Source organism: Eschrichtius robustus, chromosome 3 (genome assembly GCF_028021215.1).
Source record: "Eschrichtius robustus isolate mEscRob2 chromosome 3, mEscRob2.pri, whole genome shotgun sequence".
NCBI classification, from domain to species: domain Eukaryota; kingdom Metazoa; phylum Chordata; class Mammalia; order Artiodactyla; family Eschrichtiidae; genus Eschrichtius; species Eschrichtius robustus.
This window is the reverse complement of record NC_090826.1, coordinates 106,572,930-106,591,248: the sequence shown is the minus strand read 5'-3', so window position 1 is coordinate 106,591,248 and position 18,319 is coordinate 106,572,930. Positions and strand designations below refer to the sequence as shown.

Below are 18,319 nucleotides of genomic sequence, written 5' to 3'. Positions count from 1 at the left end.
CACCCAAACTCTGGCCAATGGCACAGACTGGATATGACTCCAGTTCAACCCACATCACACACCCTTCCACGCACAGTGCTCTCCTTCCTCCATCTTTCCCTTTGGGCAAAGACAAATTGACAGTGTGGAAAGATGAAGGAAAAGGTGTCAAGGAAAAGAAAGGTAATCTAGAGAACAGTCTTGCCTTTTGGCATGGAACAAATTTGTTATCCGTCAGTTGTTGCTTCCAGGTGTGCTATAGTAGCAAGTTCTAGATCAGAGAGAACAGCACCTTCCTCTCATCTCTAAAGACAGAAAAGATTGTTGCAAGGGGCCTCCAGAGTTGTTCAGCTGAGCTCAGCTCTGTGCTCTGAGCAGGATTGTAACAAAACCATTCTAGATAACGAAGGTATAATGGAAATATGGAACTGGGAGCAGAGGATCTGAATTCAAGCCCATTTCTCCCAGTTACTAGTGATCTTGAACAAGTCACCTCACTTCCCTGAGTTTTAGTTACTGCTCTGGCAGGGAACAGGGTAAAACCATGTTCACGTTGGTAGGTAAACCTAGGTTGCTGTACCTGTGTAACGCTGATAAGCAGAAGGTAGCCTCTTAGACTTCACTTCCTGCAGAAAGGAAGATGTACAAACTCTTCTAAAAATAGACTCAGTCTAGCTGGTTCTGGAAATCAAACTGATGTCAGAGTAAACAGTGTATCCATTTTCAGAGCTGATAAATAAGCCGATCCGAATGACCTTTGGGGTTTCAGATATGCAGATTCCTAGCTGTGGTCTTAGGTTGTTGGACACCCTTTGTACAGTGACCCTACCATCAATTTCTACCTCATCCAAGCTCTTCTTTACAGGCACAGAGTGTGGTTTTAAGGTAATTTCAAATGCTTTCTAGTTTTTTTATGCACTACTAGAGAGCAAATTCATCACTTGAGGTTCTTTTCTTATTTTAAGCTATAAGTGATAAGTGATAGCTTATAACTTAAAATAAAACAAAATGTTTTATGATGTGGCATCCAGACCATATTTACATCAAACCTTTCTCTAAAAGATGATTGCATATTCTATGAATTCTGTGACTAACATCAATTATATCTGGGAGTTGACAGAATTCGCAATCAGACATCACAGCCTGTGCTTCTGGTTCTAGCTGTTCTCATGTCACCTGTGCAGAAACAGAAATTAACCTCGTGTAAGGGGAAGAGAGGTTTGGCACCCCTTCTTAATCCCTCTTCCACCATCCTTTTCGCCCCGAACCTGATGATGTCAGAATTTGAACTTGACTAAAAACATTTCACAGAGGAGGATATAATTGCCATGGAAATGATCCCATTGAATGTGGCCATCTTTTTCTGGCCACTTCATCCTGCGTTGGTAGGCAAAAAACCTCTCTCCCGTGCCCTGCCAGTGAACATGTTGCCAATGTGTCAGGGCTTCAACACACTTGGCGGAAGGTACCCCACACAGTCAGCAGTGGGAGAGCACCAGGTCTAGGGCCTGATGAACGTATACACCTGTTAACTGATGAGACACACACATGAGAAAGATAACAGTAAATATAGTTCCAAAAACAGCAAGCACAGCTCTCCCTCAATCGTCCACTGATAATGTGTACCCCTATGTTATTTTTTAAAACTCTGCCATCCAGCCAAAGCCATGCAGAGAAACACAGTGTGGATCCACCATTCGCAAGAACACAAATGCAGCAGGAAGTGCTCACTTTCTCCCAACTGCTTCTGCAGCATCTGCAGCTCCTGCTGAGCCTCAGCCAAGGAGACCATGGGTGTCTCACAGCAGCCAAGGAGGGGAGGGCCAGCAGAGCTGAAAGGCAGGAAGCTGGGCGGAGCTGAGGGCAGTGGTGCCTGGGGAAGGCTAACCAGCGTGGGTATGGATTGAAAATGAAGGCCTAGAAACAGAAAGTTAGGGAGAAAGGAGATAAACCATTAGAGAGAAAGTCAGAGAAAAGAATGGGTGAAAGATTGAGAAGGTGAAACTATTCCCTGACCAAACATCTCCTTGGGGAGTGTCTATCATTCAATGTGGTGATGACTGAGATGGCCAAGGGGAAGCACTGTTACCCAAGAGGCTGGCCTAGCTGACCCCCTCCTCCCCCTTCCCTGCCAGGGCTACCCTGCATACACATTCTATGCTCATCTTGAAAACAATTGGCTACAGAAGGCAAGGTGGCATTACCATAACCCAGGCAGCCATGAAAGCCCCATCCTAGCCATCTGGACATGGATAGGTGAGGATGGCTGTGCCTGGATGCTCTCAAGAGCCCCTGCGGTGCTGCTACCAGCATGTGCTAGTCCTGGCCCTTGTGACAAGACTCTCCCTTCACCTAGAACTCCTCTTCTGAAAGCAACAGGACTCATCCTGAGGAGGGCAGAAGTAGACTAAGATAGTGGGGAAGTTTGCATGACTAATGCATGTAATTCAACACTGATGGAAACAAACTTCAGAATCCCAAATCAATGTGTTCATTCACCAAAGGAAAAATAAAAGCCTTGGCATACTGACTTAGACACAATGGCTTGCAACTCTTTCTGGACATTCAAATAATTTAAGAAAAATTCTTGAAATATGTGGATTCTTTCATCCTTAATGCAATCTACTGAATCATAAACTCTGGCAGTAGGGCTTAGAAATTTGTTTCTAAAAAAGTCTTCACAGGTGATCATTAGGCAGTCTATCTATAGACAGGTCTTTAGGAACCCTGGGAAGTTCTGAAGTTTGAATCTGTCTCCTCTTCTTAAAAAGAGTTATAGGGCAGGTAGCCCACAGAGGGAGAAGAAACCAAGACAGACCTGTGGAGAATGTCTCACGTGAAAGACAATGATCACATTCTGAAAAACATCCCTTACCCCAAGATACTGACATAGTATCAGAGCAGTACAGCAAAGACCCCTGAATTACCAAGTGACACAGACCAGGCCTCCTTCAGGGAGGCATTCTGATTTTAAAACCCCTGACCTTCTGCTCTTTTTGATCCCAAAGCATTTACACAGATGTCTACAGTGATAGGTGAATAGCTTTTCCCCATGATTTCCTGGTTTAGCAGCTGCCCACTCTGGCCCAGAAACTTTGAGCCTAGGCTCAGAAAGAGTGAACACATTCTTGTTCTTAAGATTTTGGTTGACTTGTCCCCAAGAGAGACAAGGGTGGCAGAAGGAAAGTGCTGTTCTTCTGGGGGCACCTCTACACGAGTCCGACCTCACTACAACCACAATGAAGGCAGCCAGCCAGCCCATCTTGTTGGGGGTAGGAGGTGAGAACAAGGTTTGCCCTTTCTCTGCCATTGCTGGTGTGGAGCTGTGATTGAACAATGCACCCCCTGGTAACTAAGCTGAGGCAGGTAAACGAAATGTACAACTATTGGTCCAAGACACATACCATATACACATCAAGGACTACCAACCCATTCATAAACCCATGAATGATAATGTAATATGAACAGAATCTTGTCTAAGGATACTGAAGCATCCTTAGCTATGAAATAAGCAGCCCTACCTACTGTAGAGGCTGCTCTGCAGATAAAATGGGGAACACATATAAAGAAGCAGCGGATGTAAATTTCCCCTTGTTCTTTGGCTACAGTAATCCTGGGAGAAACACTTTGCCTCTTTGACTCCCAGGGTGAAATGAGAGAAAGAAATGAAGATGCTTCTTTTAGAATGATTAGCCAACTACTGGTCAAAATTGATATGTAGATCAAAGTCTATTGTGAATTATTTACTTTTCTAAAATATTTAAAACAAAAAGTAGTCAGACACTATTAGCTAATTTGGATGGTCTCTTGATTTTGTCTAGGATTTGATGTATTGATATATAAGCTCCTAATGATGCTTTTCTTGTCCCTGAAGAAAAGTCAAACAGGCAGCTGAGGAAGAGGAGATGAAGACCCTGCCCCCTTGGCTGTTGCATACCTGGATGGGCCTGGCTGGCCTCTTTGGGGGGATTCTGGGGAGCTGGCAAGCTGATGGGGTTGCTGCTGGGTCCGGCCTTAACCCCCTGAGATGCACTGGTTGCTGATGGTTTAGAAGACAGTACAGCAGAATGACTCGAATGGCGGACGGAATCTACAAAACCCATGAATGAAAGAACATGTTTGATGTTCTACAAAGAACTGGAATCTGGCCTTATATTTAACCAGGGCAGAGCCAAGCACAAGCACTGGAAGCGGTGTTCATTCCTTACTGGCAGGTAGCTCCTTCAGTGAGGAAAGACACCTTAGAGGTGAGAGTGGGGCTCAGAGCCTGAAACCATGAAAATGGCACCTCCAAAAATACCAGGCAAGTCCAGCAGCATTCCGTGGACACCCACGGAAACTCAGGTGTTCAGGAACTGCAGCTAGCTGGAGGGATAAGATATCCCATCTTAAAAAAGGAGGTCAGTCAGACAGATTGTATGCTCATGAGGCAGTGGGGAAGAGAAGCCTCCGTAATCTCACTCTCCCCACTGTCGTTCGCCTGGTCCAACTGCAGCATCCATATGCTGGTGGAGACCCAGCGACAGGGGTAACTTGTAGAGTCAGGAGCAAAGCAAAGATCCTGACCCACTGGGGCCTGTGCTTGGCACGGTTCAGCCTGATACACACCAAGGTGCATCTATAGGGCCTGGATGTGGAGGTCTCCTCTCAGCCTAGATAAAGGTGGTTCCACCCAGAAAGTGGAGGCTACCTGAGTGACCAGGTGAAGCTTTCTTCTCTTCATAGTGTGTGTACTCGCTGGCTATGTCCATGTCAGAGCAGGCTTCCGGCTCATCAGATGAGAAGGAAGAGCTGCTGGGAGACCGCTGGGAGTCAGACAAGGCACGGCTGCTGGAGGGCGTTAGGGACCGCGCGTCCAACGTGGCCTGCAGGACTTCAATCACTTTCTCCTTCTCCTGCAGCTCCCTGCTGAGCCTAGTGGGGGGGGAAGGAGGACAACAGCTGAACCCAAAGTCACTGGACTAGCTAGTCCTGACTAGGGCACATGGGAAAAGCCACATAAGTCAAGGGGACCATTCCTGCAAAGGGTAAACGAAATTACCCATCTCTGATTAGGGGTGGAAAGTAGGTCAGGTGCAGAGGGAAGGAGAGCGAGAGCTACCCAGTGCACTGGCCACACAATACACTGAGGACTAGCAGAGGCCCAGCTAGCGCTCCAAGGCACTGCTGCTTAAAGTATGGTCCCCAGGACAGCTGGAGTCCAAGAACTCTTGGTTCCCAGTCTCCAATAAGTACAGAAATGCAAGGTAAGCCTTGAGAAACATAGCAGTGTGGCTTTCCCACAACATCCAGGAGTATGATAAGTAGAATCATCTGGTTGACTGAGATACAGACAATGTGTGTGTCTGTGATGGATTAGAAATGAAAACAAACAAAAAAAATACTTTGTCCTTCACTGCAGATATTTTGAGAAGCACTGAATGGTCTAAAGCACACTCACGACACAAAGGGGCGTGAACTAGTGACTACAAAGGACTCTGAGCCTGCATTTTATTGCACATAATGAGATAATATTCAGGGACCCAGTGAAAACTGGTTCCTAAGATGCTGTAGCCTCCCGGGATCTGCAATGTCAAGCACTTTTTTTAAAATCAGGAACTGTAATACAATTCTTTTTTTCCCAAGGAAATTGTGTGGCCATTAAACTAGCTGCCAACTCAACTTAGGGTAAGCCAACTTGGCAAAAAGCACACCTTGGTCTTTAAACACACAGTGGGGAAGCAGAGGAGATCCTTGGGGTGCCAAGGACCCTTAAAACCTGGTTAGTTTACTTTTAAATCAGACTGACTCTAGGTTGCTAAGCTAATAATATAAATCTAGATTACTAATTTGAATAAATATACAAACAGAAATCAATAGAACTATATCAAAAGAGAGTAAGGCTAAAAAGAACAATAATGTGTTCCATGAATAAATGAATTCATTACAATCAGCATTTTCCTTTTTTCCCCCTGATTTGTGAAACTGCAGCCACCCTTGACCCCGTAGGCCTTGTTCCGGATTCCTTTACCAGATTCTATTTGAATTACCTCAGGGCCAGCGGCTCAAGTCCAGCTTGATCTTTCTCACTTTTATGATCCTCTGCAAACCAAATTCAGAAAGAAACAGTAAGAAATTAAACAGGTCTCACTTCACACATTATAAATGCAGGAGCCGATTTGGGTACAAAATAGTGACTACTCTATGTGTGCCCAGTATATGTGGGAGAATTACTCTGGGAGACCTCAGATTGTATCTTTAGAGAACAGACCTGCAGGTTCTCCTGAGCTCACCAGGCAGACCTTCCCTGACCTGGTAATCACCATCATGACTTCCTCTGCCCTAAATCAACACAAAAAAAGTTTAAAAGGTACTTGGCTAGCTTCCATCTGGAACATTCCAGCCTCCAAGCCTGCCACAGACTGACTCCCAGACGGACCAGCTCTGTGACCCATCACAGCTTTCATGTAGAACCTACTCTTGCTTTGAGGAGATGACAAACAGCCCTGTCCCACCTCTGCACCTGCCACTAGGATGTGGGATGGTTGGCCCCCAAGACTGATCCTGCTGTTCTCCCTCGGGTGCTCTCAGGAAATTCTAAGTCAAGGGCTTCAATAATTACCAATATTCCTAGCCCTTGTAGTATGACATTCAGTGTCCAAACCATGTTCAAAAGGGCATAGTGCTTCATCTGTATTTGAATTACATTCATGTGCCATACCAGGCAATAGATGAAGAAACAGAGATACCAAAAGGTTGTCATTTGCCCAGAGAAACTTAATGGCAGCATCCAGGCTAGAGCTTGCGTATTGCAAGTCTTGGTTCAGGGCTCCTTTAACTACAGTGAAGTCCTCTGATCTCTTCTCCCTTTCTCCCCCTTAGCACTAGATAGACTTAGCCTCCTTCCCTAAAGGTCACATTCCATAAATGATGCTGTAATCATGGCCTCTCTGACCCTGTGGTTCCTCCTCGGTGCTTCCCACTGGCCAGTCCTGATTCTGTAATGACCCCTGGGAAATGAAGTGGAAGCAGAACCTGGGTTAAAAGGCTGTGGTGGAGGTGTGGCGGTCACCTGGGGCTGGGCTCTGGGAGGGACTGAGAGTGTCCAAAAGCCCTGTGGCCAACTTACTGGTGCTGAGTTTGCTGGTGAGCCTCTCTGTCAGCTGGCTTCCCTGAGCGAGTTGCTCCCGGAAGCTCTGCCCCAAGTAGTAGTCAATGTCATTGCTCCTTAGGAGGTCCTCAAAAGACTTTACTGTATCTTTCGCATGCTGGGTGAGAAGATAACAGATACCTCTCCCTTCTCGTATTTTCTGGCGTAGGTAGGATAGTTCTCGGGCCTGGTCCTGAATCAGGGAATCATATTTCCTAATGTAGGAAAGAAGAGGAAAGGGTAAGAATGGAAAAGAGTGAAAATTAAGTTATGGGGGCTTCTGTAGTCATTTCTGTGAGAACATCTCTAAGAGTTCCTCAGTTTAAGCTGAATTCTGGCACAAAAACCAAAGGGTGTATTTAAGAGTAAATTCTGTTCTGACAAACTTGCATCAAACAACATGGTATGCCACCATTCTTCCACTGTTTTATATGTGTCAGTCATGTGTCCAAAAGTGAAAAATAAGTTCTGTGGGGGTAAATACAGTGCCATATTTTACATCCCTTACAGCACCAATATAGTGTAGACTCACAGTTGATACTCAATAAATACTAAATATAGTTATTGGGTAGATACTCAATAAATACTAAAAATCCAAATAGGTCCTTTCATGTCTTCTACTTCAAAGACCATCTATATTACGGCAGACTGTATTTTGCAAAGATGCCCATTACTCAAGCTCCCGTTCCATGTGCTCTTCTATAATGTGGCTGTGCCCCTCTTTCATCATCGGGCAGGTTATTCTCCACCTCCTTAAATCTGGGTGGGTTCTGTGACCACCATGACCAAGGTAATATGGTGGAGGTAACACTGCACCAAGTCCAGGAGTCGCTCTTAACTGGCCTGGCAACTTCCACTTGGAAGCCAGCTGCCATGCTGAAGTGAAACTACCCTGAGACCACTGTACTATGAGAGGCCCAGGCCAGGAGGAGAGGTCCCAGAAGACAAGGAGCCACATGGAGAAAGAGAGAAGCCAAGGAGCACCACGTCACCAGACACATGAATGAAGAAGCTGTGTCCAGCCAGACATCTCAGTGACTCCAGCCCCAACCTCCATCTGAAGGCAGCCGCATGAGAGACCCCAAGTGAGAGCTACACTGCTAAGCCCAGGCAATCCACATAAATTATTGTTTTAATCCCCTAAGCTTTGGGGTGGTTTGTTACTCAGCATAGATAACCCAGATACTGAGAGGGATATCTACCCCGGTGTTTTTCAACCACAAAGTATCAATAACAATAATAATTATGGCAAATAGTGTCGAGAGCTTTAATATATGCTAGGCATTATTATAAGCACTTGTATTAATTCATTTAAACCTAATAACCACCCTTTGAGATAGGTTTTCTTATTATCCTCATTTAATAGGTAAAGAAATAGGCTCAGAAAGACTGAGTAGGTTGCATAGCCTGTAAGTCCCAGAGCTAGGATTCGAACCCAGGAAGTCTGACTCCAGTCTTACTACGTATATCATATATCCTGCCACTTTAAGAATACATTTCTAAGAGGAAATCCCAGGGACCTGGTATCGCCCAGCAGGGGTCACGTGTCCTTTCTTCAGACCTAGGGCTACCATTTAAATAAGTGCTCCTCTGATTGCCCTGATGGGTTCTCTCTTCTACCTGCCCGGGCTACCCTCCTTCAAACATAAACTTAGACATCATCAATCAAGTAATGGTCCAAAGAGTACCCTCCTTACCCAGGCCACGAGGCTGATCTCAGCTCCTCGGCCAGCTTCCCTTCTGTTCCAGTTTTCGGGAGCTGGGCTTCCAGCTGGGACACCCTCTGGATCAGACTCTCCAGATCCTTTTTAGCCTGAAGCCCTGGGGCGTAGAAAGCCCCAGTGCCATCAGACAGCCACCCCTCGTCCTCATCAGTGACACTATGAGGTGAAGATCCCTCGAGGGTACCAACAGCCTTCAGCTTTTGGGGTCTCTCCAGACTAGATGAATAATCGCTTGTAACTGAGAGGGACCGGACCCGGCTCTTGAGGTTCTGAATGACCTTGTTGGCGTTCTGCAGCTGGGCCTTCAGATCTTTGATGTCCTTACATAGGACAGAGATGTCTTCTGACTTTCCATATGCCTGGAACTCCTCCTGCTTCCCTAGCTGGCTCTCCAAAGGCTTCTTTCCAGGGGGGCTGGCCGGTGTGGAGCCCAGGTGTCCCTGCTCAGAGCACAGCCCCTCCATTAGGACAGTTTCCCTGAGGCTGTCATGCTCCTCACACTCTGAGAAAAGACAAAGACATCTTCCTGAGTGAAGCTAGGCATGCTGCTGAGGCCAATCCCTTCGAGGTCTTGAGGACAATAATTACTAGAGCAAAAGTTGAAGCAGTACTTTATTCAGCGCTGGCACTGTACTAACATTCGAATGCAGTATTTCTTACCCTCCCAAGAGCCCTGCAAGTCAGGTGTGGTCACCTTCTATTTTACTCAAGTGTTTTTCTCCTCGATTTCAATTTGGTGGATGTCCCTATAGTGACAGTACTTTTATAATAGAAGAATATTTTTTTTAAACTACTGGTTTGCCTATTCTCCCAAAGCTCATCTGGTCTTCTCATTAATAAATAGACCTTAGTATTTTTTTCTATAATAAACAGTTGGATAGAACATTTTTTTTAAATTAACAGCAGTATGCTGAAAACTAATTGTAGAAATTCAAACTCACACTCAGCCTCATTCTGGGCAAGAGTTCTCCTCCAAACTTCCTGTCCCTCTCTGGTCTTGTGTCCTCTTCAGTCTACCACACCCCCGCATCCCTACTCCTCGTTGCATGTGGGACTGGCCAACAGCACCCAAACGTGAAGGCTGCCTCCAGGGAGGGAAGGTGAACCCCACACTTGTGCCCTTACCGGGACTGGTGCTCTCCTCCCGCTCAGCCTCATTCTCGCTTCGGCCACAAGTCTCATAGCCCAGGTCCTGGAGGTCCACCTGCACCTGCTTGCTGTCCTGCTTCACCAAGGATTCACCTGCTTAGGAAGAGACAGGGGGTGTTACAGAGTATCTGAACTTCCCACATACACCCTCATCCTCAGTGGCACATACCCTGGCCCTTAGGGTGCAGGGAGGTTAGATCCAGAGTGGGAGAGATGGTGCTTTGGACTTAGGTGGGAGAAGAGACCACCTGCTCCAGACAGCAGGACTTCCCTCCACCAGGATGAGCCTGCCATTGATGATCCCATCTACAGATAACGGGGCTTCGCTGGGACCAGACATCTTTAAGTCATCTCTGGAAGCCCCAGGGAAACTAGTAAATGCTTTGTTCACAGGGGCTCAGTAAATGTTTGAATGGAGCTGAACTAATTCAGAGTTTCAAGGACATCTAGATCTGTACTGTTCCGTAAGGTAGCTACTAGCCACATGTGACTATTTTATGTTAAATGGATTAAAATTAAGCTTAAAATTCCCAAGCTGAATTAGCTACATTTCATGTTCTCCATAACCACATGATGTAGGTATAGAACATTTCTGTCACCACAGAAGTTCTATTAGAAAGTGCTGATTCTAGACCAACAATGATGGTATATTTTTTAAGAATCTGATGTGGTGCAAAGAGGAGCAGAAGAGAAGCAATTAGCATATGTTGAGAGAGGTAAGGCAGTTTGTTGACTGTACCAGAAATCAGCAAATCTAGGTGTTAGTCCAATTCCTCCCTATACTGTCACTGCAAACTTGATTTATTCATTTACTCTTCTCTGCCATCTGCAAATTGAAGTTAAGTATCCACTTCCACAATCCTAGAGTCATGGTCCAGATTAAATTTGTTATGAGGTTGGGGAAGAAAAGTGAAGTCTGCAAAGCATGTAGCTTCTCAGGGAGAAGACAGACACTTTGGTGACGGCAACTTAAGACTTACTAAACATGACTCTGTATTTCTCCAGCTGGTTGGCCTGGGCAAAGACAGTGGCTTCTGATATCAGCAGCTTCTCCTGGAGATCTTGATAGCGTTGTCTGCACTGTGCCAACTGGGAGCGCAGGGGCTTGGTGGATCCTGGGAGGCTAAATTCTGACTGAGGTCCAGAGTTACGGGCCTGGGGCTGGTTGACCAGCTGTGAAAAGAGCCAGCACAGGGTCAGGGCAGTCTGAGCTCATCCCCCAGGCAGTGATGGCTGCTTCCCCTTGCGAACCCTGTGGACTTTATTCATGTGTCTGTCACAGCACTCCTCATCCCATTTGGCAGTTACTTGCTTTCTGGAATGAGCTCCTGGAGAGCTGGGGTAATGTTTTATTCATCTCTGTATCTACAACACATAGCATGGTGCCAAGTGAATCTATGAGGAGGAGCTCTCAGTAAATGTTTGTTCAATGATTGAAGAGAGAAGGAGTGGAAACCTCCACTCATCCCTCCTTGCATTCCTGCCCAGTTGTCCTCTCAGAATCCTCTGCAGAAAGTAGAACACTCCCTAACATCATACACAAAAATAAACTAAGAATGGACTAAAGACCTAAATGTAAGACCAGACACTATGAAACTCTTAGAGGAAAACATAGGAAGAACACTCTTTGACATACATCACAGCAATATCTTTTTTGACCCACCTCCTAGAGTAATGGAAATAAAACCAAAAATAAACAAATGGGACCTAATAAAACCTAAAAGCTTTTGCACAGCAAAGGAAACCATAAACAAGACGAAAAGACAACCCTCAGAATGGGAGAAAATATTTGCAAATGAATCAGTGGACAAAGGATTAATCTCCAAATATATATACAGTTCATGCAGCTCAATATCAAAAAACTAACAACCCAATCCAAAAATGGGCAGAAGACCTAAATAGACATTTCTTCAAAGAAGACATACAGATGGCCAAGAGGCACATGAAAAGATGCTCAACATCACTAATTATTAGAGAAATGCAAATCAAAAGTACAATAAGGTATCACCTCACACCCATTAGAATGGGCATCATCAGAAAATCTACAAACAATAAATTCTGGAGAGGGTGTGGAGAAAATGGAACCCTCTTGCACTGTTGGTGGGAATGTAAATTGATACAGCCACTATGGAGAACAGTATGGAGGTTCCTTAAAGAACTAAAAATAGAACTACCATACGACCCAGCAATCCCACTACTGGGCATATACCCAGAGAAAACCATAATTCAAAAAGAGTCATGTACCACAATGTTCATTGCAGCTCTATTTACAATAGCCAGGACATGGAGGCAACCTAAGTGTCCATCGACAGATGAATGGATAAAGAAGATGTGGTAAATATATACAATGGAATATTACTCAGCCATAGAAAGGAATGAAATTGGGTCATTTGTAGAGATGTGGATGGACCTAGAGACTGTCATACAGAATGAAGTAAGTCAGAAAAATAAATATCATATATTAACACATATATGTGGAATCTAGAAAAATGGTACAGATGAACCAGTCTGCAAGGCAGAAATAGAGACATAGATGTAGTGAACAAACGTATGGACACCAATGGGGGAAAGGGGGAGGGCAGTGGGATGAACTGGGAGACTGGGATTGACATATATACACTAATATGTATAAAATAGATAACTAATGAGAACCTGCTGTGTAGCACAGGGAACTCTACTTCATTTTGCTGTACAGTAGAAACTAACACAACATTGTAAAACAACTATACCCCAATTAAAAAAAAAAAAGAATCCTCTGTAGTCTCCATTTTACTTAATCGTCAGCTCAGCTGCCTCCCCTTAGAGGATCCTGATAACTCCCTCTGAGGCTCAGGGACAGACACCTGTGATGAGCTGTGACGAAAACGGCAGTGATAAGGAAGAGATGTCATTACACACCACTTGTCTGGCTGCCTTAAAACCCCATGTATCCCTATATTGCATCCTATTGAAATGATCTGGTTTTGTGCCATCTTTTCCCACCATATTGAATACCTGAAGGACAGAGACAAAGCCTTATTGCCTGCTTCCAATGTCTAGTCTCTTATCTGGAAAATTAAGCACTCAAATATTTATGGAAAATTAATTATTCATGTAATATTTATAAGATAATGTTGTAAAAAACCTTTCTAAAGGTTGATGTGTGAGGAATATTATCACCACTACTTGTGGTGCAAAGGTGCCCTTCCCTTGGTACCTCCTGACCCACAGGGCAGAACTGTTTAAGGTAGAAACTGACATTTCCAACCCTTCTCCAAGGGTCTATCATTCCATCTAATCCCACACTTACTTGGTGGGTATCCGCTGTGAAGGCAGTCCCAAGGTCAAGGCTCTGGGGTCTGGGGCAAGGCCTCATGGTCACACTCTCCTCTTCTTGGCATTGGTGCTTTCCAGAAGAGCAAACCAGCTCTGTGTTCATTCTGTCGATCTCCCTGGCCAGGTGCCCAAGAAGCTCAGGATTAAGTTTACTATTCCCTTCCTTGGTGCTCAGCACCAGCTGTTCTTTGAGGAGGTTGATGATATTGTGGGCATTCTTCAGTTTTCCCTGGAGCTTTCTGAATTCAGCCTGAAGGCTATTCTCATTCAGACCCCCTTTGGCAACCACAGTCTCCACCATCACCTCGCCCTTCTCCTTGTCTTCCTCAATCTCCCATCCATCAGACATTGCTTCTCCCATCTGCTCTTTCAGCTGTGCATTCTCAAGGCAAAGGCTCAGCATGGTGTTCCTACAGGAAACATACATAATCAGGGGCCAGGTCTGGTCTTGGCCTCAGTTCCTAATAGCCCCGTTTACACACACCTCAGGCCACCAGAGACTCAGAGACACCCCAGAGCATGAAGTGACCTCGGAGACCTACAACAACTCCCTTATTTTATACACGAGGAAACCAAGGCTCAGAAAGAGCAAGAGATTACCCGCACTCCCACAGCTACTTGGTGGCGGCATCATCACTAAAAATCTAGGACTCAAGACACCCAGTCTAGTTGTCTTTACTCATGCTTGCAGCCTCATGTTCTAATTTTCAGTGGCCTCTGGAATAAACAAGGGTAACTACACTGTTAAGAAAAAAATAAAAAGGACATTGGGGCAAATTTATTATTATGGATTCTACAGTTCCATTAACTATCATCAGTCATTTTTCAACTACTGGATGAGAAATTTGGACCTAGGAACACAGAAGAAATAAATAACACTAATCACAACTATAATCAAATGTACTTATGTTAATTATTTGCTTTACGTCTGGCTCCTGTGATAGGAGATCATCTTCATGAGAACAGGGATTCTGCGTGCCCTGTTCACCCTGTATCTCCAGAACCTCCACAGTGCCAGCTGCGCATAAAATATTCGTATTTGTTGAGGAAATAAAATGGACTAAATAACTAATTTTCACCAAGACATTCTAGACGCAGCCTTTCCTCCCACCAAATATTTCACTAGGATTGGGTGGAAGCAATACAAAATATGGCTTTAAAAAGGCAATTTACTTAAAAAGGCAGTTCACTTAACCTCTAACACTGACCAAGTGGAGTTATTAGATGCTTACATGAAATTACATAAGTGGTATGGCTGGCTCGGTGTCTGCAACAGATAAGTTATTTAATTCTGCTCATACTAGCTGCAGACCTGAGGAATACTAACAGCAGAATCCTAGGAGGTGCTTGTTTAAAAAGCTTTAGAGCTAAGGCCTGCAAATCGACATTTCACTTAAGTTCCACAGGTGATACTTAAGCACACTAAATTGAGAACTGCTGACCAGAAGAGGCAAAGGAAGTAATAATTCATAGCCTGAAGGACCAGCAGTTGGCTATGCCCCTAGACTGGCTTTCTCAGATCCTGAAGTTTTGGAATAGAGCAGAGCTTGTCTAGCGTGAATCAAGGATGAAAATGCTTTAGGACATAGGAATCAGAGAGATTGTCTATGAGAGTTTCAATGGAGAAAAGTGGGACAGGTATTTTACCAAAACTGATGTGTAAAAGGGAAAGAAAGGGGCACATGTGTGGTATAAAGAAGAATATTTAATATTTAATATTATGTCATAACTTTATATTTGCTGTGTTCACAATACAAACTAACAACAGCAATGTTCAACAAAATCTCAAAAGAGGGACTACGAATTACATAGATTCTATCTTCTACAGTATCAGTGGTGCTTCAGGTTGGATGGAGAGTTCAATCAGTTTTAGGTTAGTAACTCTGAGGAAAAAGGAAAATCATTCATGAAGGTACTACATTAGGTTGGATTGTATATTCAACTGTAGGATCAAAAGAGATGTATTGTTCTCACCCATGATAGCACAACAAAGTTTACACATAACAAAGTTTAAGTCAAACTTAAGCTTTAACTTAAGTAGAATTTAAGAAAAGAAATATCATGATAATTCAGAGTAAAAGAACCAACATTAAGGATGATCACAAGAGTATTTCAAAAATTGTTTGACAAAGTATACAGTATAGAAGAAAAGGTTTATAATTTAATAATTGGGAGCCAGGGGTCTAGCCAGGGACTATTATGCAACCTTGAGCAAGTTACCAGAACTTTTTAGGCCGGAGTTTCCTCGACTATGAAATAAGACATTATGCTGGATGCCAAGGTCCTCTTCTGTACTAATATTATTCTATGATTCAGGGACATTTAAGTGGCACATAATAGGCAGGGAAACAATAGGGCATGAATTAGAAGTTGTACATCTGCACAGCTGTGTTCTAATCAGCAGGCCATTATGATTATGACCCTCAGGGATGAATGACTAAGTGGATTAGCCCTACGTTATCAGCATGTTCCCCAAGCATCTTTTGAAAAAAAGCCATTAAAGACAGAGTGGTCAATCTAGCCAATGCATAAGCTACTTACCACTTTTGCAAAGTAAATAAAACAGCAGAGATTATTAAAATTGCTATTCTGTGATTTAAGGATTTGTGCTGCTGAGAGAGAGCTGAGTGGAGGTGGAAGGGCCTCTGTATACATCCTCCTCCTCATGGGCTATTCTGGTTCTGCATATAGCAGTGAAGCATCTTGGGTAGCAGAAGATTCCTTACATGTCACAGTCAATTCAAAAGAGCAATACGAGTCATACAACTAGATTTCCACTCATGACAGTCATATGTATAGCTAATAATGGACGTTATTATACTGAATTAAGACCAGATTTATTTGAATAGTTTGAATGGTAATTATTGAAAATCCCCATTATCCAATATTATTAACTTTTCTAAGAATCTGTAGAACAATTAATGCACGGAGCATGGGATGTGGACCAAGAAGCCCCATGGCAGCACAAATGCCTTGGCAGCAGCAAGGTGAGTCCCTTGGCTATGGTAGCCTCTCCATCAGCGGGCTCCCCTTCTCTGGTGCACATCCTACCTGATGTGGGCCACAGAGGAGAATCCTGCTTCCTCGATTTGAGCCTTTAGCTCCTTCAGTTCCCCCTCAGCTTTCCTCTTCTCCTCTAAGAGCTGGTGAATCTCAGCCCTCAGGTGGAGCAATTCCTCCTGAAGACCCCTATTACTGTCCCCTCCTGTCGTGGATGGAGGGGCAAGAGATACGTTCTGGGTCTCCACAGCTGCCAGGCTTTTCTCCAAAGCTACCTTGATGAGCTGAAAGAAAATCATGTTTTAAAGAAGTTAGTGCATTGAAGAGGATCTACGAGGAACATCAGAGCACAAAGGCAGCCTTCTAGGGGACCAAAACAGGCAGACCTAAAAGGAGCTCCCCCTCTAGGACTCCTCAGCCACAAGGGCCCTGGAAACTGGCTTGGGTGAGAGGTCATACCACACAAGCAGCGGGAACTGTTGCCACGGGCAGAGGTGGGTGAGGAAAAAACCACAAGCACACAACAAATTTAAAACAAAAGCAAACAAATGAGGTTTAAACAGGGCTGGAGAGTGTGGATGCTGTGATTCTTCTCTTTCTGAGGGGACAGAGTTCTCCGGGAGTCTTCTCACCAGTCAAGAATCTTCATCATCTCAACACTTGAGTCCTTGACTGCAGAGGTCATGGCTAAGATACCAAAGCTCAAAGCCTGAGGCTGTAACTCGGACTCCAAGAAGGATGATTACGAGGAAGGATCTGGGCACTCAGGAATCAGGAGTCACAGTCAGAGAATTAGGGTATAGGCGGAGCTACAGTTAAGACAAAGCAACCTTAATTTCATTGGCAACAGGAGAATCACACTCTACAATTGCTGAGAAGTTAAAGTGAGGCCACCTGCCTAGCAACCAATTTCCCTTGTTGATTATCACCCTATGCTGATGTTGCCAGCCAAACTCTCTCTACAAATCTAAGCATGTGAGAAGAAAATAAGCAGAAGCAATTCCCCATCACCTTTGTTTTTTGAGGATACTCTTGAAGTTACTCCTTAATGTTTCAACTAAAGCAGATTGTATAGTTTTTCCTCAGATAATACTTTAGGGCCTCCCTGGTGGCACAGTGGTTAAGAATCTGTCTGCCAATGCAGGGGACATGGGTTCAAGCCCTGGTCTGGGAAGATCTCACATGCCACGGAGCAGCTAAGTCCGTGTGCCACAACTACTGAGCCTGCGCTCTAGAGCCCGTGATCCACAACTATTGAGCCCACGAGCCACAACTACTGAAGCCTGCACACCTAGAGCCCATGCTCTGCAACAAGAGAAGCTACCGCAATGAGAAGCTTGTGCACAGCAACGAAGACCCAGTGCAGCCAAAAATAAACAAAATAAAAATAAATAAATAATTTTTTTAAATTAATTTTTTAACTTTTAAACTTTTTTATTGTTTGTCTTGGGCTCCTCTCCAGCTTTTCCCATGCTTTTAAAAGTGTAGAAACCAAAACATGAGTATGATAATCTATTTAGTGTATGACTAACCATTTTAGTATGTGAATTTCTTGCCTGTCTGTCGAATATTAATCTTATATTCCAATGTCATATTGGCTTATTTTTCCTTTCAGTGGCAGCATTTTGGGGTTTTACTTAACTTCAGGTCAATTTTGACCTCCCAATTTTCCAACTCTCCCCATAGCTATTTCTGGGTCATATTGTTTTCTTTTATCTCTATAAATATAATGACTTGTACCTGTCACAAATTCATTCTGGCTATACAGAATAATTTCACAATCATCAAAGTCATCAAAATATTTATGTGCATCTCCATAAATCATGTAGTGGCCACTTGATTAGGGATGATTTGTAGAATTAATTATGTGCTTTATTGCTTCATTTAGGTCAGAAATATTGATATATTGGACAGAACAGGGCTCAGAGGAGCTTAAATGGATCAGTGATTAACAGCTGCTTGGCTTGGCACAAAGCCATTGACTGTTCCTTTGGACCTCATAACAGCATGATAAAATCTAGGT

The 18,319-nt window shown here is 44.0% G+C and overlaps 1 protein-coding gene across 7 annotated transcripts in view; it reads right to left on the bottom strand.

Annotated features, from left to right (window-relative positions):
- Positions 1–18,319, bottom strand: part of PDE4DIP (phosphodiesterase 4D interacting protein) — a 91,763-nt gene that overhangs the window by 30,960 nt on the left and 42,484 nt on the right. For 2 of the 7 annotated variants that reach the window (XM_068540613.1, XM_068540614.1), the window contains exons 19-28: positions 16,348–16,580; positions 13,271–13,706; positions 10,962–11,154; positions 9,958–10,077; positions 8,806–9,334; positions 7,088–7,323; positions 6,009–6,060; positions 4,670–4,893; positions 3,917–4,069; positions 1,711–1,896 (exon numbers count right to left, since the gene is read on the bottom strand). In XM_068540613.1, the coding sequence (XP_068396714.1) occupies positions 1,711–1,896; positions 3,917–4,069; positions 4,670–4,893; positions 6,009–6,060; positions 7,088–7,323; positions 8,806–9,334; positions 9,958–10,077; positions 10,962–11,154; positions 13,271–13,706; positions 16,348–16,580 (2,362 nt within the window). The remainder of the gene's footprint in view (positions 1–1,710; positions 1,897–3,916; positions 4,070–4,669; positions 4,894–6,008; positions 6,061–7,087; positions 7,324–8,805; positions 9,335–9,957; positions 10,078–10,961; positions 11,155–13,270; positions 13,707–16,347; positions 16,581–18,319) is intronic. The other 5 variants (XM_068540608.1, XM_068540610.1, XM_068540616.1 and 2 more) reach the window with 3 other exon arrangements.